The sequence below is a fragment of the Podarcis raffonei genome, chromosome 3, assembly GCF_027172205.1.
Source record: "Podarcis raffonei isolate rPodRaf1 chromosome 3, rPodRaf1.pri, whole genome shotgun sequence".
Lineage (NCBI taxonomy): Eukaryota > Metazoa > Chordata > Lepidosauria > Squamata > Lacertidae > Podarcis > Podarcis raffonei.
This window is the reverse complement of record NC_070604.1, coordinates 86,206,441-86,229,047: the sequence shown is the minus strand read 5'-3', so window position 1 is coordinate 86,229,047 and position 22,607 is coordinate 86,206,441. Positions and strand designations below refer to the sequence as shown.

The window sequence follows — 22,607 nt, the reverse complement described above, 5'->3', positions numbered from 1 at the left end:
AAAGAAAGAGAAGTGTTTATTTGGCATAGCAACCCTTCTGCTGCACCCATGGGCCTGCTTCCAGCAGTAAACCTCGGGATCAAATGGAAGAATTGGGAGCACCCTCCAGTTTTGTAGCGGCAACCATGGCTTGAAGTCAAGCTGAGGCTGCCAAGGAAATGTCTTCCTCTGCAGAGCAGAGTGTGCTTCTGGTTCTTCCTTTTCACTTGGGCCCCAAGGTTTACCTGTCACGATGTCATCAGGAGATAGAAACATGGGCATGATTTGAACCAAACCACAGCACAAGTCAAGTGGCAAGGCCTGGTGGACTTAAGTAGTCCTATGGGCTGCAGGTTCTGCCCCACTACTGTTGTAGAAAATTCTGACTTGACTTGTTATAAGGCAGCTTCCCATGTTTCTATGATGTCTCCCCTCCCAAAATTTGGGGCAGATTTCTCCCAATTAATCAACCTGCTTCACTTAAACAGGGCTAATTATAACTTAACAGCATTCAGGTGGCCCTTACCAATGCCCCTTTTTGCTTTGTAAAGATCTACAGTGACCCTCCACTTAAAGAATTTCGTATATCTTCTTTTCTATCCAGATGATGCTATTCTTGAAGACTTTGTGGAAAAAGATAATCACCAGCCACAGTAAATGGGAATGTAAACACACCTCGAATTCTGATATTATCTGCTAGCATTCATTTTCCCCCAAGCAGCAGGCTGGTCTCTCCCCCCACTCCCCGTCCCCGTTACACCACTCCCCAAATGCACACACACAGAGACTAGAAATATGATAAGTTCCTGTTTTTTTTCTTCTCCTTTTTTTTACACAAATATATACAGGGTATTATACACATCTCTACACAGACACAGTGCCAGTTAGAACACAGCTCCCTTCAAGGGGGGGCACCAGTGGTCCGCACCCAACACATCCATCCATCACCAGCATAGGCCAGCCCTGCGCTGCAGCTGTATGTACAGGGAGATCCCAGGGCCATCCCAGTCATCCCAAGTTGAGGTTGTGGGGCCAATGCAGATAGGGCAGTGGTGGCTGGGCTTAGGAATATGGTGCCAAGGGACCAGTACAGGTGTGGACAGGAAACCCTGGCATGGAACACATACTATTTCTAGACAGTATCCAAGAAAAACATCCTTAAACAATTAAAATAAAACCCACATGCATTCCAGCAGCAGTGTGGCGGCGGTGATGATCATGGTGGGGGAGGAATAAGGGTCACTTTGAACACAGGCTCCTCCCCCTTCCCCCAACTCCTGGACACCCCCCCCCCAAGCTATGGCCCAGCTCCCAAGGGTGAACTGGGCTCCTCCTCAAACTCATGTGTCTCCTCCCAGAATGGAGTACAAAGTCCAGCTCCTTCTCCCCGTTTTCTGGGGTTCCTAAGTCAAGAAGCGGGAAGCAAAGGGCTTCTCTCGGCTGCACTCGTGACTGTCCGTGACTTTGCACAATCGTGACGGCATCTTGTGTTCCTGCGCTTCAGCTCTCTTGCTTTCCCCCAGGGAGGTGGATCAGCCCCCCCCCACCCCCCACCCCTGCCCAGTGTTAAAAGCGATCGAGACATTTAGTCCCATCTTTGAAAACGCTTCAGGTCCCTGGCTGGAAGAACAAAGACAGCGAATTGCACCTACTTCCTCTTTGAAGGGAGGGTTGGTCTCTTGGTCTCTGCTTCTGTGTAACACTGGCAGCATCCCTCAAGGACTGCTCATGGCAGGGGAGGGACAGTGTTGTGGAGACGAAGGGAATGGAAAATTTAAGACAGCTAAATAGCCTTCTTTTGTGTGTGGCTTTTCATTTGGGTGTTTTGGGAAATGGTGCAGATACTCAGCTCAAGAATAAGAACCAACTCAACCTAGACAAAAGGCCCAGTGTCCCCAGCTGAAGGCAAGACTCACCAAGAGTGAAAGGGGATTCGTTGCTTCCCCACACCCCCCAAAACAACCCCAAAGGCCATTCCTGGCTCCACCTGTATCCCTTCTATTTGCCCATTCCCTTGAAGGCTGGAAATACCTTTCCGAATAGATTTCGACGTGCTCACAGAAATGGATTCCGTGCCACCCTTTGGCTCATGCCAATCTTACAGAAGCACAAAACAAAAACAAAAGAGCCCTATGAGTTGGGCAACCCCAACCTTCTGTGCAAATGATGCAATGGGTGGGATGGAAGGTTCTCTCGCAACCCTTTGAAAAGGAAAGCTCAGGAGGCAGCGACACCTTGAGTCATAAGGCAGTTCCTTGGAGTCACATGCAAGGCAGCAGGGCTGGGGTGAGGGAGCCTGATCAAACAGGAGCCGATTTGCCGGTTACTAAAAATGCATGAGAGGCTTCAAAAGCAAGGACCCGGGGCACAGCTGGACCAGCTCAGAAGCCTCATGGCGCCCGGGATCCTGTGGTCTTGCCCCCTCTAGCAGTCTTCGGGAAACCAACCCATCTTTCCCTCCTCTGCCTCCCTAAAAATTAGATCGGGCAAGAGGGCGGCTTGGGTTTTAGTCAGTTTTGAAGATAAAACAAAAGTGCAAAAAAATGCTGCAGAGCCCAAATCACGGCACCTCTGCTTCAAGACCCCTGGGTCTCACTTAACATGGACTACCATCATTGTTTGAGTTGTGAGCGGGGAGGGAAGAGAAGGGAAGTACCGCCAGCCTGCCTGGGACAATCTTCCTTGCCAATCCCCCTGCGCTCCCCTTGCCCTGTAAGGGGGCTCTCTTGCTACTGGAGCTGCGTTTGCCCCAAGCAGCTGCCCGGGGGCAGCCTCTGCTGCTGGGTGGCACTCTCCAGTTGCGGCTTTCATCGAGGAGCATTCCTGGTAGCAGGGGCCCTTTCCTGCACGCAGCATCCCTCTGGCTCTGAGACCACGCTCTGGCAGCCATCCCTGGAGAAACAGAGTGGAAAGGGCTGGCCGAGACCGCAGTCGTCATAGGGTCGTGCCTCGGGCACCAGAGATGAAATGCTTACTGATGCACAGGCATGGAGGGCGATTTACAAACAGATTTTTTTTAAAAAAACAAAACGGCTCCGCTTGGCTGGAATCCCTGATCCCAGCCAGGTTCAAAGCCACTCGACTCTTTGTTTGGAAACTCAGTGCCTTGATTAAAGCTCAGTTCTCTTTCAGACCTAATACATTATTAGTGTTCATGATTCTAGACAGGGGAGCAGGGAATGTGGGAGGACAGGCTCCCTGGGAGGAGGAGAATCTTTCGCCTGGTTTCTGCTGCACCTTCCTTTTGCTTCCCATCCCGGCCACAATGGAGCAAAGAGGCAGGCCATTTCCTCTGCTCCATCTTGGGTTTGTAGGGTGTTTCAGATGGAGTTCAGGGAAGGCAGCTTGTAAGAGAAATCCTCCTTCCATACTAAAGGATGGAGAGAGAGAGAGAGGGAGAGAGAAAGAAGAATACAGAGAGAGCAACGGGACAGGTTCTCTCTCTCCATCTTAGAAGGAGCAATAATGCAGCAGCCAGGAAGGAGCAATGGATGCCACCTGTCTCGTCTCGTGCTGCCTTCTCTTCCGCTTCCTTGGTCTCGCTCCCTCTCTCACACATACACAGCTTTTCACTCCCTCTCACACACACATATACAACTGGTGCCCAGCAGCCTCGGCAGCTCACAGGACTCCCCCTGCCCCCTCTTGCATTCCAGCGCCCCTAATGATGGATCTCGTTTTCTATCAGGCTGTCCTCGCACGACTGGAAATCTGTATCGTTGATGCCGTTGGGGTTGATGAGCTCCTCGTCCTGGGACCCCTGTTCTTCAGACTCTGCCAGGTCGCCCTCAGGTGAAGAATCTTGCAGCACTTGGGCAATGTACTTCTGCTGCAGAGCCGGTATAAAAAGAAGAGAAGAATAAAACAATGGACCAGTTAGCCCCCCACCCTCTTCCTCTCTCTGTGGGGACTCAGGCAGCAGAGCATGATGGGTAAGTGCCATGCAGTTGGGAGCCCAAGAGCAGTCATGCTGGCACAGAATTGTATTTTGTGGAATAGCTGTTTGACAGCAAAATGAGGGTGGGAGAAGGAGAAAAAAAGGGCTGTGTGACTCCAGAGCTTAGGCTTGAATAGTATGGCAGTATTTCTAAGGTGTAGCACTCAGCCCTAATTTCATGAGGCTCTTGAGACATCCAGTAGAAGAAACACAGCCCTGAAGCCTCAAAAACCTGCACTGAGGATCCTCCACAGGCTGGGCCTGATGTTTCCTTGTCATGAGCCTTAGCAGCAAGGATTCTGTCCTCCTTTAGCAAGCCTGAAGGGAGCTACTGAGGCCTTATTCAGAAACCACCCATTGCAAGGGGCCTTTCATCCCTAGGAATAGAAGTAACCCCTCGCGGTAATACTGCGGCTGCAATTCAGATCTGCGACAGATAGGTCTGTCTCAGCAAGATAGCTTAGCTTTAGCTCCTCGTGTGTAAAAAAGGTGAATTGTGACCTCTCTCACTGGATACATTTTGAGGGCAAAAAGAGGCGAACATCCCAATTCACAGGAAGGAGAGCTCTGGTGTACCAGTAAAGCACCATTCACTTCAATGTACAGTGCAGCTCCACACACACACACACAAGGTGAGGATGGGCAAGTGGACTGTCTTCCTCCAGTGTACAGCAAAAGGAGAAACTGGCTCATGCAGAAGCTCTGTACGTGCACACACATGGGACTCTGGACTGGAGTGAAAGATTGTAAATAATTTTGGCACAACTAAAATGCTGTGTTAAATGGATGAGGATGATAATAATACAGGCTTCCTCTATTTTCTATATTTTTAGGGTAACCAATCCACTTGTTTTCAGTGTGTGTTTCCTCCCTGCCCCCAATTAAGCTAATACTTAGGATTTGGCTCTGGAGCTTCTCTTTTGTGCTCTCTATATTGTGACTGCAGCCTTTGACATCTCCACAGTGCTTGTCTGCAGACAGTTTGGACCTCGGGCAACTTGGGGTGCAGGGAAAGGGGTGACTCACAAAGCCTTGAATGAATTAAAGATTCCTGTCCCACTCAAAACTAACTTGCATTGGGAAATGACAGCCGCAGCTCTTTCTGCAGCGCTCACAGAGCATGCTGATGCGTTAGGAGCCAGAAAGCAGAAGAGAAAGGGGCACTGACCAGTCTGGCTTCACTGTCCAAGCTGAGAGACAGAGGCAGAAAGTGAACAAACAGCACCGGGGGAGGGGCAGAGTGAGGTTGCCGGTCCATCATCTCAGAAAGGGCCAGTAACAGAGAGGCCTGTTTTCTGCCCATGCTCCGTGGATGCTGCTCGTGTACAGCCAAAAAGGTGGGGGCCTGATAGGAAATCTGCAAAGGCCTCTCCCTCCTCCTCCTCCTCCTCCCCAAACTCAGACATAAGAGGGCACAGAATATCCGACGTTGCAGAAGGCAAGCGGAGGAGCCGGAGACTCACAGCTGATTTTGGAGCTGGCGGGTGGCTGGCAGCGGGCCGTCCGTTCTCCCTCCCATCTACAGCATCCACCTCTGTGTGGTCGATCTGGAAGACAGAAGCATGCGTGGCAGGAAACCAAACAGCAAAGGCAGCAGCTTGCCAGTTCTGGACCTGCCTGCCCTGCGGGAATGTTTCTACATGATGCAACCAGAATGGTGCCGGTGGTGGTAATCACTGCAGGAGCATAGCTGTCAACTTTTCCCTTTTCTTGCTAGGAATCCTATTCGGAATAAGGGAATCTCCCTTAAAAAAAGGGAAACGTTGACAGCTATGTGCAAGAGCTGGGCTTCAGGTGCTCTGCATGTGGAAGAGGAGCAGAAGGAAGCTCTGAGCCTCCATAGCAATAACTTTGAAGGGCCAAGTTCCATGTAGCTGCTTCTTCACAGTTTCTTCTCACATGGCTCCTGAAAATGGAAGAACCGCAAGAGGGGCTGGTTTCCCCTGCCAGGGCTTTCCTCCTGTGGGGAGGGACCACAGCATTGGTCCAGCCCCCACATAGGTCCTAAAGTGGCTGAGACCTGCAGCAAGGGCAGGAAGACCAAGACAAAAACCAAGGGATTAGGAGGTGGTCTTTTTTCATCTCAGAATGGAGTCTGCCTCTTGCAGGACGCTTCTCCAATTGCGTGTACACAGGGCTTTCCCCATCTCTTCAACAGACGGACTAAGAACACAGGTGTGCCTGGGATTCTGCCCCCTTCCCAAATCTCTCTAGGGAAACACGTGACGCAGTTCTTAGGGGAAGCCACCACACAACCCTTTTGGTTGCCCTGAAAACGCCCTTCCACGCCCTCAGTCCTGTATACCTGAAGGAGCATCTCCACCCCCATCGTTCAGCCCGGACACTGAGATCCAGCGTCGAGGGCCCTCTGGCGGTTCCCTCATTGCGAGAAGTAAGGTTACAGGGAACCAGGCAGAGGGCCTTCTCAGTAGTGGCGCCTGCCCTGTGGAACGCCCTCCCAGCAGATGTCAAGGCAATAAACAACTATTTTACTTTTAAAAGACAACTGAAGGCAGCCCTCTTTAGGGAAGTTTTTAATGTCTAATGCTGTATTGTTTTTAATATTCAGTTGGAAGCCGCCCAGAGTGGCTGGGGAAACCCAGCCAGATGGGCGGGGTATAAATAATAAATTATTATTATTATATTATTATTCCACTACAATTACCTTGTAATTGTGAGCACTGAGGTATTTGAAGTGTCCAAAGCAGACATGACACAAGCAGATCACGATGGTGATGACGAGAACCACGAAGGTGAACATGGACGTGAGAGCCAGGAACCCTGAGGAATGCAAAATGACCTCTGTAAAGGTTGCCAAGTATATACCTTCTCTTTTCTCTGCCTTTGCTCTTCGCTCCGGGGGCTTTACTTTAGGCCTTGGTCCTCTCTCATTATAGCTGCTGACCTAAAGAACAGGGCAAGCCACTTCTCGGCTGAAGCATGGCCACCTTCAGCTAGGCATTCTACCCCCTCCACATTCACCCAACATTCACCATTTTGAACAGCAATCGTGGGGTGTGTGTGTGTGTGTGTGTGTGTGTGTGTGTGTGTGTAACCAAGATGGGAAAGAAGATCCTTTCATCTTTATCATCTGTTGTGGCACTCCAGAGTGGCTATACAATGGTTATGTGTGGCAACACAGGTCCCCATGACAGCCAGGGTGGGCTCTTATGTTACAGAAGTGACGTTTTGTGGACAGAGGTGGCTCCAAGTGACATTGCTTTGTGTCAGGTCATAGGTTCCCATTCAGAAGGAGCAAAATGGAGGCAGTAGCCCATGAAGAAACAATAGATTGGGGTGGGGAATATTTATTTATTTTTACTCCAGAGGGCCAGATTGTTATCTCTCCCACCCCTCACAGGCCACATTTTGACATAAGAAAAGCCTGCTGGGTCAGGCTACTGGAGCATCTAGTCCAGGCATCCTGTTCTCACAGTGGCCAACCAAATGCCGGTGGAAAGTCCACAAGCAGGACCCAAACACAACAGTCCTCTTGGCACCTGAGGTTTCCAGCAACCGGTATTCAGAAGCACTACTACCTCTGGCCATCAAAGCAGAGCCCAGCCATCATGGCTAGGAGCCATTGATAGCCTTATCCTCTGTGAATCTGTCTCATCCTCTTTTGAAGCCCTCAAGTTGGCCATTTGGGACCGTGTTCCATGGTATGGAGCTGCCACCTGCAATCTCTTAAACATCACAGTGACGATACACAGGGCTTTTGCTATCTCTTCAACACAGTGAATTCCACCCATGGCCACTCCAGACCTTGTTGGAATCCATCTCCCATAATCCACAGCAAGCTTGGCCAATAGGAAAGGATGATGGGAGATGATGGCCGGGGAAATCTAGAGCACTGGTCTTGAGCAACCTGATCCAAAGTGGGTCACAACAGGAGCACTACCACAATGCAAATACTGTATATGGTAAAAGATTAAGATATGGGTCCCCTAATGCATGTTTTACTTAAAAATGGGTCCTGGGACTGAACGTACCTGATCTTGCAAGTTCCCCATATCTGCTCCAGATTAACACAATTAACTCATTTAACTGCACTTTCTAGTGATCAGAAGGTGGTTCCATCTGCACTGCTTGTGGAGCAGCTGCTCAGCATGCTTCTTGAACCTTGGGCATCAATGTCTCACTGAAAGCCCTTCTATATTTATTATAAAGGCAGACGTTAGCAAATCAGACTGGACGTAAAAGAATCTGCTTACCTGTGCGCACGGTGGAGAAGAAAAGGAGCCAAAAGAGGCAGAGGATAGGTGCTGCCACCACCTGGTTCACAGCCCCTGAATGGATCTTTTTATCCAGCTTGGCAGGCAGGTAGGCGTAATAGAGGTTGTACCTGTCCACCAGGTGCTTCAGTAGCATATACATCAGGCCTAACAGAATGGGGAGGGATGGAGCAATCAGCTGGAAGGCTGAATGAACAGCAGCTTTACTTACTAATTATTTCCACTTGTTAGGTGCCTCTTAAACAGCTTCTATAGGCATCAGACATATGAGAGACCAATGCTTCGTTTGGCAGCTTCCTTGTTTCTGGAGGAATGGAGGAAGCTTGAAAAAGTTACCTACTTAGCCACAACTTTGCTGGGTCACCAAAACAAATTCTTCAGCCAGGACTGGTGCCAGCTTTGGAGGGGTCCTTATTAGACCCCATAACATAAGCTCTTCAGTGGCAATGAAGTCCTTCCCTTGGCAGTGGCAGAAGATGCCCCTTCCTTGGGCAGCAGTGGAGCTGATAAAAACACCCCTTGTTTGGGTGGTAGTGAGAGAAAATCTGCCTCGGGTGGTGGTAGACAAGCTACCAAAATGGCCCCAGGAGACAGCAGTTCTGTTCTACTCCCTTTACCTTGAAGCAGGCAGATACCAAAAATGCCAGTACAGCCAGCAGATTAAGCACTACTCACGACATCTATTGTTTTAATTCTCCCACAATGCTTTGGGAAGGTCCAGTATAGGATATTTTTGGAGCAGTACTACATTGGGGTCCCAGAGATAGGGTCCCACTCCCTGAAACGGTGTCTGCATTGTTGGCTACACTGACTTTCTTGCTGCCTCTGTTACTTACTTGCCTAAAGTAAATAGAGGGGAAGCTGGATGGTGGGTCACCTCAGGTCGTTGGCAAGTGGCCGACAGTGCCAACCCCAATGCTGTACCTGGCCTAAGCTTCCAGCAGGAAATGAATCACAAAATGGGAGCTTGCAAATCTCATTCAAGCTACCTTGAACCCACAGATCACAAGATTAGAGTCAGTTGCTATGTTATCACCCAGGTGTCATCTTAAGAAACTCACTGTAATGAATTGACACAAAACCCATTGTGAATATATCTATGTCTGCTGCCTTTAGGTATTTGGTGTATTAAAAACCTGCTAGGCCAGGCATGGCCAAACTTGATGTTTTGGGACGACAACTCCCATCATCCCTGACCACTGTTAGCTAGGGATGATGGGAGTTGATGTCCCAAAACATCTGGAGGGCCAAGTTTGGCCATGTCTGTGCTAGGCAAAGGAAGTCCAAGGAGATGTTGTGGTACCTACCAAACGGGACAATGATGGGGCAGGTGATACTGTAGGTCATTACCACAGTGAAGACACACATCATCCAGGCATAAGCGGCCCCGAACTGGAACTCGTAGGCCTGATGCTGAAAGGCAAGAAACAGAGATCCCACATGAATGTCTGAGTGAGGAGCCCACATGACTATATTCTGGATGTGTGTCAAAACAAGCCACGATTTTCACAAGTCTGTCCACAGATTCACAGTGAGGCACTCACACCAAGATGGTACTGGAAGTTGGGCTCCCTAAGTTGCTATGGAAACAGGCAAGGTGCAATCACTTCAGTATGTCAATGCCTTGGCTTAAGGTCACCTGGGAGTCTGGCTATTTGGGGTGGGGGTGGGGGTGAGAGTGAGGACCTTCATAGTGACTGCGCCCGGATTGTGGAATACTTGTGCAAGTTTTCTGAATAAAATAAATTCAAGTATCTAGGAGCTCAACAGAAGGATCTACAGGATATAATTTGGGTTGAAACATTTAATATGTTAGTTCATTAAGATTAACTGAGAGGAGGGGGAGACCTTTTGAATAGAAAAATTATCCCTGATTAAGCAGGCAGGTTAAAATTAAACTCTCACATGCAGCAAAAATGTTTCCCCTAAGATAATGCTTGCTATGATACATGAATATATAATCTAAAATAAAAAAGATGCTTCTAGTCCCAGAACCAATTTTTTAAAATCCATATGCAAATTGGATTGATTACCGTATTTTTCGCTCTATAACACGCACCCGACCATAACATGCACGTAGTTTTTAGAGGAGGAAAATCCGTAGGCATGCCACCCGTAGGCATTCCCTCCATAACACGCACAGACATTTCCCCTTACTTTTTAGGAGGCAAAAAGTGAGTGTTATGGTGCAAAAAATACGGTAATTGACTAAAGAGAATATTATAAATTTAATATGATAGGTTGACAGCCCTAGATTTTTTGGGGGTCTTATCTCCATGTTGTTGTTTTTAACACTACAAGGCAAAAGAACCTCCCTAGTAGTAGTAGTAGTAGTAGTAGTAATAATAATAATAATAATAATAATAATAATAATAATAATAATAATAATAATAATTTATTTATACCCCACCCATCTGGCTGGGTTTCCCCAGCCACTCTGGGTGGCTTCCAACACAATATTAAAATACAGTAATGCCTCAAACATTAAAAGCTTCCCTAAACAGGGCTGCCTCCAAATTGTCTTCAAAGCACCACTGTTTTGAAACCTTTAGACAATTGTGTCTGTGGGTCGCTCCAGGCAGCAGTCAAATAGCCCCTTATGACGTATGGTTCCAGTTTTGTCCTTAGTTGTGTGACTGGACCAACTCTTGCTGGCATGAGCCACGTACCCGTTTGACATTCTTGCGTTCAGCAGCTGAGCGGGCAAGGCAGAGGCGAATCATGTACATCAGGAGGCCGGGGATGCGCAGCAAGTCCATGGCATTCCCAATGAAGGCAGAGGCAATAACGTAGTTCACAAAGAAGGCCCCGTTGTCTGGCAAGAACACACACCTGGGAAAGAGAAAGGAGGGCAGTAGAAAAAAGCTTCCCAACCAGGAAAGCAAATGGAATGTAGCGTGGGGATTAACAGAATGGAAGACGGGTAGTAAATTTTGGGTCAGATGTGGATATACTGATGCCCTTGACTACTTCATCTGAGTCATTTTCTCCTTGTGTAGGATGTCCCCACTGCCAGAACCACCAATTAGGGGCTATTAGCTGTCTAACACACCTGGGACTCCTAAATCCACCTGTGTTACCATGTTGGTTCACATACAGTGGTTTTCCTTTATTCCCCAACCATGGTAGGTGTGTCTCTGTTAGCATGGTCTCTGTGTCCCACCTTCACAAAGAAAATAAAGCTTTGTCTTATTCACAGCCTACACAGTAGGTAATTTAAGGAAATATGGCAACTAGGAGCATCGAAGGATAAGTTTTTGACAGCATATGGGCAGATGCTTAAATGGCTTGATGTTATCGGACAGTGGCCTACCAAGGGAAGCAGGAAGTGGTGGGAGGAGAAGATTGTGAGAAGCAGAGATTTGCGCCACAGCAGGCATGGCACCAAACCACGCACTTCCCTCCTCTTAAGGCTTTACTTACTCAAATCTCACAGCAGCCTCTGCCAGGAACTTTTTGTCAAACAGCCAGCGGAAAAATACATCCAGACTAGAAAGAGAAGCACACAAAGAGTGCAGAGTAATTATTACCAAGAGGCACTTGGGATGCAACTGCAGTGTTAGCAAACTTCTCATGAGGCTCTATTTGCTATGCTGGGTCAAGGCCCCAGTCCATCTAAGGCCAGCCCTCTGTCTCAGACCATGACCAAGAAAAAGCTCTAGGCCACATTAAACAACCCAACCCAGTTTCTTATTGTGTATTCTTTCTCTCCCTCCTCAGATAAGTTCCTGACACCACACTGGCATTATATTTATATAGGGATCGCTTTAAAAGCATTGATTTAAAAGAGATCGATAGCAGAACAAAAGATGCTTCCATTCTTTTAGGCCAAGGATGGGGGAATGGAACCATTACTAATTTATTTTTGCATTTACTGGGTCTTATTACTAATGCAGTTCTAGAGGAGGTTACATTTATAGAAGCAAATCCGCCTATACAATACAGCCACTTAAGAAAACAAAGCATGTATTACAACCAGACAACAAAAAAAATAAGCATTTTAGATATGCTGGCCTTCTAGTGTTGTTTTAAAGTAACTTACTTTTTTTCAAAAATAAAGGATACTTAGACTTCAAAGGAATCATTTCTCATATTTCTGGTACTCATTTTGTTACAAATTGTATTATTATAATAATTAATCCTATTTGTTTTACTTTAGTGTGGAGATATACATATACACACGCTTTCCATTCACAAGATCCCACAAGTAGGCCATTCAATATTTCTTTTTAGAGATAGGGAACTGAAGCTGAGAAAGCAGGCCACATTCAAGGTAATATTCAGCAAAATTCTCTATGTGTGTACTCCACTACATTCATTGCTTACTCCAAGGTGAGTAGGCCCAGGACTGTAGCCTTACTATCCCAATGACTGAAGCCAAGCTTTTCACCTCAGCTCCAATTTTAACAGACCATTTCAATTCTTCTTGAGCTAATTTGAATCTTATACACACTGAATGGAGGTTATTGTGATGTCCTGCAATGCACCCTTTCATTTCTCAATTAAAAATGAAAACAACAAAGAAGAGACTGCATGAACACTTGAGAATTGAAAATACACGGTGTGGAGATGCGTGCATGTTGAGTTGACATTCAACCTCACTGCTTTGATGTACAACAGCCAGAGCCGGTCCAGCCATTAGGCAGGGTGAGGCTGTTGCCTCAGGTGGCTGAAGCCCCCAGGTGGCATGCTTGCAGATGCCCTGCCAGCCCCCCCACCACAGCCAACAGCAGAGAAGTGCTGCTACTATCAGCACCAATTCTGGGCAAGATCCCATCCATTTGGGGTGAGATTTCAGCAGTGGTGCTGTTTCTTGGCAGGGAGGCGATTTTGGCAATTCCTCCTTTCCCCTGCAGCACTCTCTACTCCAGAGAGACACAGGAGAAAGGGGGAAATGGTGAAAGTTGCCACCACCATAGGAAAGAATAGATATTTTGGATCCATCCCAGATATGTTCTCTTCTACTCAGCAACCTTTCTTTTACCTGCTCAAGCCCAGCGAAGGCAGCAGCAATACCATGAAGATGAGGAAAGTGTAGCACTTGTGCATGGTTGTTCTGTTCTCTCCAGACCTAGTGGCACAGATAATTTATTATTAGTTATTATATGTGATAGTTACTTTTCTGAAAGAGTGACCCAAAGCTAGTTACATTAAAACAAATAAGAGCAACCAAGCTACCGAAAAACACAGCTTAACAATTAAAAGGCAGGACCAACAAATCCTGCCCCACTAAAGGAGGCCACAAATGCCCCCCTCCAAATTAAGGTCCAAAAACCCAGGAAAAGAGAACAATCCTTGCCTGGTGTCTAAAAAAAGATACTGAAGGTGTCAGGCATGCCTCCCTGGGGAGGGCCTTCCACAAGCAAGGGGGCCACCACTGAAAAGGCTTGTTCTTGTGCTGCTACCCTTCTGAGGTACAGATTAAGGTATGCATAACATAACATGTGAATAAGGGCTGGCAAGGCCTCCTTGATTTAATATTTTTAAATGTATACACCATATTTCCATCCTATAATGGCTCAAGGTAGTTTGCAATATACTGTTAGATTAATACTGTAGAACTCTAGGAATAAAATACATATCAGAGAAGAGCACTGGTTGCAAAAACAAGAACTTGGAACAATATATTTTTGCCTTTTATTATTTTCCTCAGTAGGGATTCATGGGATTTGAAGAAGCATGGAGTTTTTTCTAAAGTTTGCTAAAAGAAGAAACATGAAGTCCATAGAAATCAAATCTTAGTGCAGTGCAGCTGGGCCTGAACAGAGATTCTGAGTAGTTCAGCTCTCAGGCAGGCAGAGACAATCTCCCCATTTTACCTGGTCCAGTGGGCTTCAAAGAATGCCGAATAGTACACAATTGTGGGAAGCAGAGCAGAAAAGGCCCACAGCAGCAGGGTGGGGAAGAACTGGGTAATGATGGGATTCTGGAAAGAGAAAGAAAAAGAAACAATCAGTCACTTGCTCTGAATAATATATAGCAACCAAGAATACAAAGTGTGCAATGGCAGAGCACTAGGTTGGCTAAGTTGGTTGTATGTTATCATAACACGTGTATGTGTGTGAAATATATAAATCCAATATTGATATTACAGCATGGTGTTCTTTTCTTGAGAGATTATTACTAGTCTGTTTTGGAATGAGTGTGTTTCCTGACCTGCCTATCTATGTTAGTCCAGTTGTAGCTGCCAGCCCTGTGTTTTCCACAACTCTTGAATTCAAAGCTTACTCTGCTTTCTGTCCCCCCTAAACAACACAGCTTGAACAATCAACTCTGTAGGTAAGCATGCAAAGATATTTGCACACAAGTGTGTGTCTACTGCCTGCCACTGCAGGCCAGGATTTGTGGTTTGGGATACATGTGAAATAGCGTAAGAGATCTTTGAACTCCTCCTAAAACCAGGCACAGGAAAAGAGAATAGGAACAAAGCAGCAGCTTTTTCTGAACTCTGTTCCGAATTACATTGAGAAGAGAATGGGTGAGGCTGCTGTGATCCCCACAAATCCAAAGCATACCAGTGAAAGAGTCCTCTGCCAGGTGAATTAACACCATTTGAAACACCAGGAGTATTCAATGCACCCAGGATGCTCTCTTGGCAAAGATGAAAGCACTTACTATTTCATGCCCCAGAATCATGTCTGACTAAGATGAGTCCACCCCATATTTTAAGAACCAGTATACTAACAGATAAGCCAAGTTTATACAAATATTCATTATCTTCAAAGCAGAAGGATTCTTTGTTATCTGATTCAAGTATTGCACACTCACACTCAGTACAAGTCAGTTCAGATCTCCCACAAAACTTGTAGTTATTTTTATTTAATGAGCCTCAGTACTGTAAATGCATGGTTGTATTTAACTTGGAGAAATTGGCCGGCAGAATTCCTAAGGCCAGTTTAATTAATTTAAATTTCAACAAATGACTGGCAACATCACACAGGGGAGTGCCATTAAAGAACACACACACAGCTGGATCTGTTTAGTTATATAAGCTGATTTAGCTGGCAACTGGTTGGTAATGTGTCATTTGCTGTTGAGCATGAACACACACCATTTCAATACCACCGGTCTTGCTAGATTGGTTTGAGTCAATAATTTCGCTTTCATTTGTGCAAACGAAATTAGACAAACTTAATTTAAAAGTAGTAGTTTCTAAACACTGACCACTAGTGGAATTACATCTTTGAGATCCAACAGATAACATCATCACTTGAGCCAGATGTTATATGGTCCCACAGTCCCATAATACATGGACCTCAGAGGCTGCTACCTCAAGTCAAGCTATCACAATTACATTAAGGAATGTAATTATAGCACTTAAAATTATACAGGGAACCAGAAGGAATGAACTTAAGTTTCAAAAAGACATAGTACCATGAATTTTTATTCACAGGTTAAAAGTATGTACTTGTTCTATGCTATCAAAGGTGTTCTCTCTCTCTCTCTCCCCCGCTCTCTCCCTCTCTCTCTCACACACACTCGTCATTTCTCCTTGCAACCTCACTGACAGCATGAGGACACAAACAGTGCAGTGATAGCTACATGAATATAATTTGCTCCTGCTCTGTTTCCACAAAACCACAGAGGGCTGGGCTCATGAGGCTGGGCTTAATCCTACTGAATATGAAGGGAAATAGCCACTTTTCAAAGGCCGTTCCCCTCCTGTGTCATGGAGCTAAAGAGAGAAGGGAAGTTCCAAATCTCTCGGGTCAAGGTCTTACATTCAAGTACTCAACAGGCTTGGTGACATTGAACTTGTCCATAGTGGTGATGATGATGGCAGGAGTGGTGAGGAAGAAGAGCAGGATGAAGAGCACCACATTGATGATCAGGCAGCGGAACCACCAAATGAAGCCACGAATGGACAGGTGTTCCCTGAAGGAGAGACAAAGCGAAGAACCAAACTTTAAGGGTGGCAGAACCCAACACTGGAGACATTGGACCGGAGGGGCTTTTGGAAAACCTTGTGGCATCCAGTCCTCATGTGGCTGCATCCCCTTTAAAAACACTCTGCTACCAATAGCTACCTTAACAACAAGCCTATGGAGAAGCATCTCTCGCTCTGGCATCCATGCAGTCCAGAAAGAGTCCTGCACAAAGCATGGTGCCAGGATGGCAAATTCCCAGTTTAGGCCACAGAGAGGCACCATTTTGTTTACCAGTAAATATTCTGAGGGTCAGGCGCATATGAGACTGCCCAGTTGGAGACATGGAGGGACTCGCTGCAGGACGAGGCCTTGGGTTCCCCACGGCACTTGCAGCCCTGGCACTTGCACACGTTGAAGTCCTTAAGGATTCTGGAGGAAGAAGAACATCAGAACGTAAGGCAAGTCTGCTGGGTCAGTGGCACAATCTATAGCCCAGTATCCTGTTCTCACAGTGGCCAAGCAGAGGCCTGTGGGACCTGAGCCCAAGAGCAGCCTGCCCACCTGTGGTTCCTAGCAACCGAGATTCAGAGGCATGAGAGCACCGACAGAACATAGCCATTGTGTCTAGTAGAAGAAAAGGAGAAGGAGAAGAGGAGGAGGAGGAGGAGGAGGAGGGGGAGGACAGATGAAGCTTCCTTGGAGGAGGGCCAGAGGCCTTCTCAAGTCTCTGCAATGTGGCAGTAGCTATTACCTCACTCAGCTGCTTTACTAGTCACAACTAAAACTCTGTCTTTGAATAAGACAGGCAAAAGGGGAACATGACTGGAGTTTTAGAAAATGATAGTTTGTAGGTAGATAGATCTGTCTGTCAGCAGTTCTAAGAAACCAAAAAATCATTGCAGTTTTGAAGTAAGTGCTTAAAATTAATAGTTTTAAAAGTTTCCATCCACCATCTTGGTTTAAAACGACACCCAAGTTGCCTTTTTCTGGGAAATGTTCTCCCTCCCTCCCTCCCTCCCAGCCATCAAAATGATTCTTCCCCATCACCCTGTGCTCCCGGCACTCACATGGCTGTAATGGCCTCGTTGTGGAAAGTGACAAAGGCCATGCCCAACGGCTTCTCGTTCACCTTTTCCTTTTCCTTCTTGTAGTCCTCCTTCAGCTTCTCCTCCAGTTTGGTGTAATACTCCATGGCTTCCACCTAGGCAACCATGCACAAGGTGAGAACACAAGCCCTGCAGCCACATCGCCACCTCAAACGATGGGCTAACTTATGGCACGTTAGCCCAACACACAGTGGTACTGAATCACAATTTATTCAGGATCAGTGGCTGCCCAGCGAGTGGGAACCAACTGGTCATCTGAACCAGCCGCTTGATATTTTGGTTTCACAGGCTCTTGTATGATAAAGCACTGGGGTTCAGTCTTAACCCCAGCTGCTACCTGGAGCAGCAGGGTCATCTGTAGCCCTGCCAAGCATGCTGGATCAGAAGGTAAGGGTGAGGGACAGGCAGAGCACTGTGCCAGTCTGGAAATGGCCTAGCAACTGGACCCACTTTGAACCTAATGTGATAGTTGTGGGGCTGGCTCAGGGTTCAAGAGATCTGCGACTGACCCAGCTCCTCCCTGTGGCCCAAGAATGCCCCATTCCAGGGCTATCCACTGCTGCCATCCACTCAGCAGGTGGAACGCCAAACTCTGAACTGTAGGAGTGATGCTGGTGTCACTCTCTAGGGTGAAGCTGGCAGGGCTGGGGAGAGCAACACTTCTGCCCAATCTAGCCATCCACCCTGGCAGCCTGGCAAAAAGGGGTTTTAGTTTGCTCTGTTATTGTAGGGCTAGATGGTAGACCTGAACTAGGAAGAATTGGGTTCATCACCCACTAAGCTCCTTTGTGTGGCTTTGAGCAAGTTCCTCAGTCTAATCTCACCCAGACAGTTGCTGTGAGTATAGAATGGAACAACTGGATGCAGATCTTCTTGCATAATAAAAGGGCCACTTGATTATTAGGGTACATCAGTTGCAACTGTGCAGGAAAAGGGCAGCTGAACAGGGCACATGTATTCTGCAGAGGGTTCTCAAGAGATACTATGAAACAGATAAGGGGACAGCAGCCAAGACAGGGTTGGATCCAAACTTTGCATAGGTGGAACGCTACTGATGGGATTCCCTGCTGGAGGAAGCATGGAGGACAGAGGTGATTTTAGATAATTCTCCCCCACCCCACCCCAAAAGCCTCCTGTGACCCACAACTGAGATCTTGTGTTGCGGACCCCCCATAGCAGTGTGGAAGCTGGCACTGGTGGTTGCAGAAAGGCGGCATAAATTGACAAAAATGCCTCACTTCCTTCAGCAGGAGTCTCTACTGAATCTCAGACCCTTCCCTGAAATGGAACAAACAAATTGTGGAAGGGACAATTTGTATCCAACCCAAAGGCCCAAGCTTAGGTGACCACTGGATCCCTGGCACAACTTTCTCCACAAGCATGAGCCTCACAGAGTGCCATTAGTGGTAAAAATGGACCTGTGGCCATCAAGAACCCCCCTCCCTTATGCAGGGACCCCTCAGTCCCCTGCATTTCCCTGCTCCCCCCTCTGCACCTCTTCACAGCCTTTGATGGCACAACAGCAGAGATGGCCACAGGGCTTGGGATTGATCATGGAGGGCGTGTTCTCCTTGGACTGCAAGTTGGTGAAGTAGATCTTTCCACGCTCTGCTTTTTTCCTGAAACAGAAGAGTGCAGGGGAAGAGGAAGCTCAGAGAAGCTAGCAAGACAAAGCAGGCAAATTGGGGTGTGAAAGAAAGAAAGCGTGCATTGGGTCTTCTGCACAACTGAGTCCTGCAGTATATTCACTTCCTGTTCTTCCTGTTCCTGTTCCTTCCTGTTCTTTTCAGCTTGGCTTCGCCGGCCCTCACCTCTGAACTGTACCCTCTCCCACTACTGCTGGAAACCTAGGATTTGTGAACAGGGGTGCTAGAACTGGATGTGGCTTGCTGCTGCATAAGCAACCTCACGGCAGGCTAAACACACACACACACACACACACACACCCCGACCTCTCCTTGCTCACATCAGGTTTAAAAGCCCCCATTCCCTACGAATCCCAGACTGTACCTCTCTGCATCAAGAAACATCAGCCGGGCCACATCATAGCAGGGACGTGCCTCCAGTACCGTGCAGCTGGCGTAGGCTTCCCTGCAGTCAGGAAAAAGGAACAATGCAGGAGCTTATTAGAAACCTGCAGGGTTGGCAAAACCCGGTTGAGTTCCTATTCAAGGAACAGGCTTGAAACGGCACATTTGACTCTGAAAAGGAAGGCTTTTTCAGCTTTTGATTCAGCTGCATGCTGAAGCTCTGTAGGAGCAAGCAGAGGGGGGCGGGAACTGAAAGAAATAAGTGCCCATCATTCTTGTTAAGAAGTGTAACAACCACCTAGGGCAGAGGGTGTGGAACTGCAGGAGCAGGAGCCAAATGTGGCCCTCCAAATTCTCTCCAGGTCACACTTCTGCCCCCCACTCCCAGGCGCTTCCCTTCTCCTCAGGTCACCCCCCTCATTGGCCTTGCCATGCACCTTCCAGGAATGCTTTTGCCTACCTGATAATAATGCCTCTTGCATGCCTGGATGGAGGACAGAGAGGGACATGGATGTATGTGTAGAAGCCCTGCCCATTTCTAGCATGTGAACCCTGTAAGCTTGCCCAGAAGTGAATGCATCCCCTGTCCTAGGGTGACACCATGTCCATCTAAGGCAGGCATATGCAAACTCGGCCCTCCAGGTGTTTTGGGACTACAGCTCCCATCATCCCTGACCAGTGGTCCTGTTAGCTAGGGATGATGAGAGTTGTAGTCCCAAAACATCTGGAGGGCTGAGTTTGCCTATCCCTGATCTAATGCAAGGGTAGACAATGTTCCTGCACTACAATTCCCTTCAGTCCTAGCTAGCAGGAGGAAGGGACAGAGCTCAGCGGCAGAGAATCAGCCTTGCTTGCAGAAAGTACCAGGCTCAATCCTCAACATCTCCAGGAGAAGACTCCCCATCTGAAATCCTGAGAAGCTGCTGCATGCCAGTGTAGACAATACTGAGCTAGATGTACCAATGGTCTGGCCCATGTATTGCTCAAGGGAGCTGCAGTAAACAACAGCTGGAGGGAACTACATTGGCTAGCTCTGATCTAAAGCATACAAAGGTACGGTGTTGGGTTAAAAAATTATCCAAAGAAAAACTGGCTGATTTATATATATTTTTCTTTGTCAGAGGAGGGTCGAGGTAAGAATTAAAGGATCCAGGGAACATGACTCACTCAAAATGCTTTCTGATCTTTTCAGGTTCGGCATACTTTGAGATTCCGTTAATGAAGAGAGTTCGCTTCACCTGGAGCAGACAAGAGGCAGAGAGAATGTTAGATCTGAGGTCTTTCACAGTTGAAGCAGGAAATGGAGATTAAGCTCAAGCGAAGTATCAGTTTATGGGATTTATGTGTTGTGAATTTATGTTAAATGTACCCTGCTCTCAAATCAAGTGAAATGGAGAAGCAGAAATGGAATATGTCTTATCATTGTTCATAAGCTCTAAGTGGGGTTACCTTTGAAGACCATTTGGAAACTTCAGTCTGTTCAGAATATGGCAGCTAGGCTTTTCATGGGGGTCATACATAGGGCTCGTGGTACTCTCCTTTTTACCAGATACATTGGCTGCCTATCCATTTCCTGGCCTAAACGAATTGAGACCAGGACTGCCTTTCCCCACATACTCCTGAGACCAGGACTGAGCTCTTCCACAGGGGCCCCTCTCATTTCCCAATCAGCTTTCCATAATAATGCATTGCTCAATAGGGCCTTTTCTGTGCCACCCTCCCAACCCTTGGAATTCCCTCTCCTGGGAGAGTCATATTACTTCACTGTTTGCATATCAGGGAACTTTTCTTTGCAATAGTGGATATTTTGGCTGCTTTACGTTTAGTCATAGAATTGCAGAGTTGGAAGGGATTCCGAGGGTCATCTAGTCCAACCCCCTGCAATGCAGGAATCTCAACACGCAGCCCCCAATCCAATTTGAAACCATACTGGACACTGCTTAGCTTCGCAAATGTGCTAGCAGTTTTATTGTTGCACTGCTAGGAGAGCAATGTTGTTTGTTATTTTACATATTCTGTTACTGTTTTTTAATTATATGCCACTCTGATCTCATTAGGAAAGAAGAGTAGAATAGAAGCAATTCTAAATAAATAAAACAGATTCCTCTTCTTCATGTTTCCCCCTCTATCTCATTCCTCCATCGTCCCTGCTGAGTTGAATTTTAGGTTTTAAATTCTTCAGGGCTAATATCTGAACGTTTTTATTCCTGATGGCATCATGTAAATAATAAATGATAATTATGTCTGGGTTGGCACCAGGGAGGTAGGAAAGGGTGTGTTTGAAGAGAACAGGATCTCATTTAATGGCAAAATAATGACTGAAAGAAGGTCAGAACAATGTATTTTTAAAAAACCCGAACTATTAGAAAAGGTACTAAGGAAAGCTCCCCAAACTCACATGCCTGAAACAAGTAAACAGATATCACAATTGCAAAAGGAGCATGAAAAAGAGAAGCTTAAAAATCAGAGGAGCAGGAAATGCAGTGCCCATGACCTACTGTAGGACATCACCCAATTAAGGAGGTTGCTTTCTCCAGCTGACCAAGTCTAGCTGGATGCCAGTTTGGACTTACCAAATCATCCTCCTTGTAGCGCATCTTGGAGGTGTGCCGGCGCATGCTGTACACAGTCAGCAACAGGTACAGGAAGGCAAAGGACGTGTGCAGCCATAACAGGTTATTCCTGTCACAAGGGAAAGGAAATGCCCAATACTTATCTCTGCTTGAACGTATCTTCTGCATTTTGGGTCAGCCCATTTATCCCAGTGCTAATCCACAAGCCTCCCAGATAATAGTCCCCTTCAATAATATGAATATTTCCTCCTCCTCCTCCTTTTTGGAAAACATGGTTCCTTGATGGCACCCCAATATCATACTTACCCAGATTTCAAGTTAGCAATAGTTGTTCTCCCAAAGCTGTAGGGGTTGTTCTCTGGCAAGAAAACAAGTAAAGAATCATGAATTGGGTGCAATGCAATGAGAAGGCATCAAGCTGCTGGAACGAAATTGCTCTGCTTTTATCAGAGAGACTCAAAGTGGCTTGGATTAGATGATGAGGCAAACAGCCCAATGCCTGCTGTAATGGGAGACTTTGAAATTCTCCATGATCTTCTGCTGACGCTCAATCTTTCTTCATTTAGTGACTATTCATTTACTTCTTTTTGAGCTGCTCCAGAGATTCAACTTCCAACCTTAACCATTTCATCCAAGTATCTCATGGTTTATTGAAAAGGATGAATACCATGAAAAACTTCATTGACATTACTATAAGGTAAGGTAAAGGAACCCTGGATGGTTAAGTCCAGTCAAAGCCAACTATGGGGTGTGGTGCTCATCTCGCTTTCAGGCCAAGGGAGCCAGTGTTTGTCCAGAGACAGCTTTCTGGGTCATGTGGCCAGCATGACTAAACTGCTTCTGGCACAATGGAACACCGTGACAGAAACCAGAGTGCAC

General features: G+C 46.8%; 1 protein-coding gene across 5 annotated transcripts in view; it reads right to left on the bottom strand.

Annotated features, from left to right (window-relative positions):
- Positions 1 to 3,001: 3,001 nt before the first annotated feature.
- TMEM63B (transmembrane protein 63B) overlaps positions 3,002 to 22,607 on the bottom strand; it is a 74,836-nt gene continuing 55,230 nt past the window's right edge. For 4 of the 5 annotated variants that reach the window (XM_053382878.1, XM_053382882.1, XM_053382879.1 and 1 more), the window contains 17 exons: positions 22,035 to 22,086; positions 21,729 to 21,837; positions 20,323 to 20,393; positions 19,136 to 19,216; positions 18,621 to 18,744; positions 17,087 to 17,220; positions 16,311 to 16,448; positions 15,873 to 16,026; positions 13,971 to 14,077; positions 13,136 to 13,222; positions 11,575 to 11,640; positions 10,821 to 10,983; positions 9,459 to 9,564; positions 8,131 to 8,298; positions 6,582 to 6,697; positions 5,380 to 5,463; positions 3,002 to 3,808 (listed from right to left, as the gene is read on the bottom strand). In XM_053382878.1, the coding sequence (XP_053238853.1) occupies positions 3,641 to 3,808; positions 5,380 to 5,463; positions 6,582 to 6,697; positions 8,131 to 8,298; positions 9,459 to 9,564; positions 10,821 to 10,983; positions 11,575 to 11,640; positions 13,136 to 13,222; positions 13,971 to 14,077; positions 15,873 to 16,026; positions 16,311 to 16,448; positions 17,087 to 17,220; positions 18,621 to 18,744; positions 19,136 to 19,216; positions 20,323 to 20,393; positions 21,729 to 21,837; positions 22,035 to 22,086 (1,928 nt within the window). In that variant the 3' untranslated portion in view covers positions 3,002 to 3,640. The remainder of the gene's footprint in view (positions 3,809 to 5,379; positions 5,464 to 6,581; positions 6,698 to 8,130; positions 8,299 to 9,458; positions 9,565 to 10,820; positions 10,984 to 11,574; positions 11,641 to 13,135; positions 13,223 to 13,970; positions 14,078 to 15,872; positions 16,027 to 16,310; positions 16,449 to 17,086; positions 17,221 to 18,620; positions 18,745 to 19,135; positions 19,217 to 20,322; positions 20,394 to 21,728; positions 21,838 to 22,034; positions 22,087 to 22,607) is intronic. The other variant, XM_053382881.1, reaches the window with a different exon arrangement.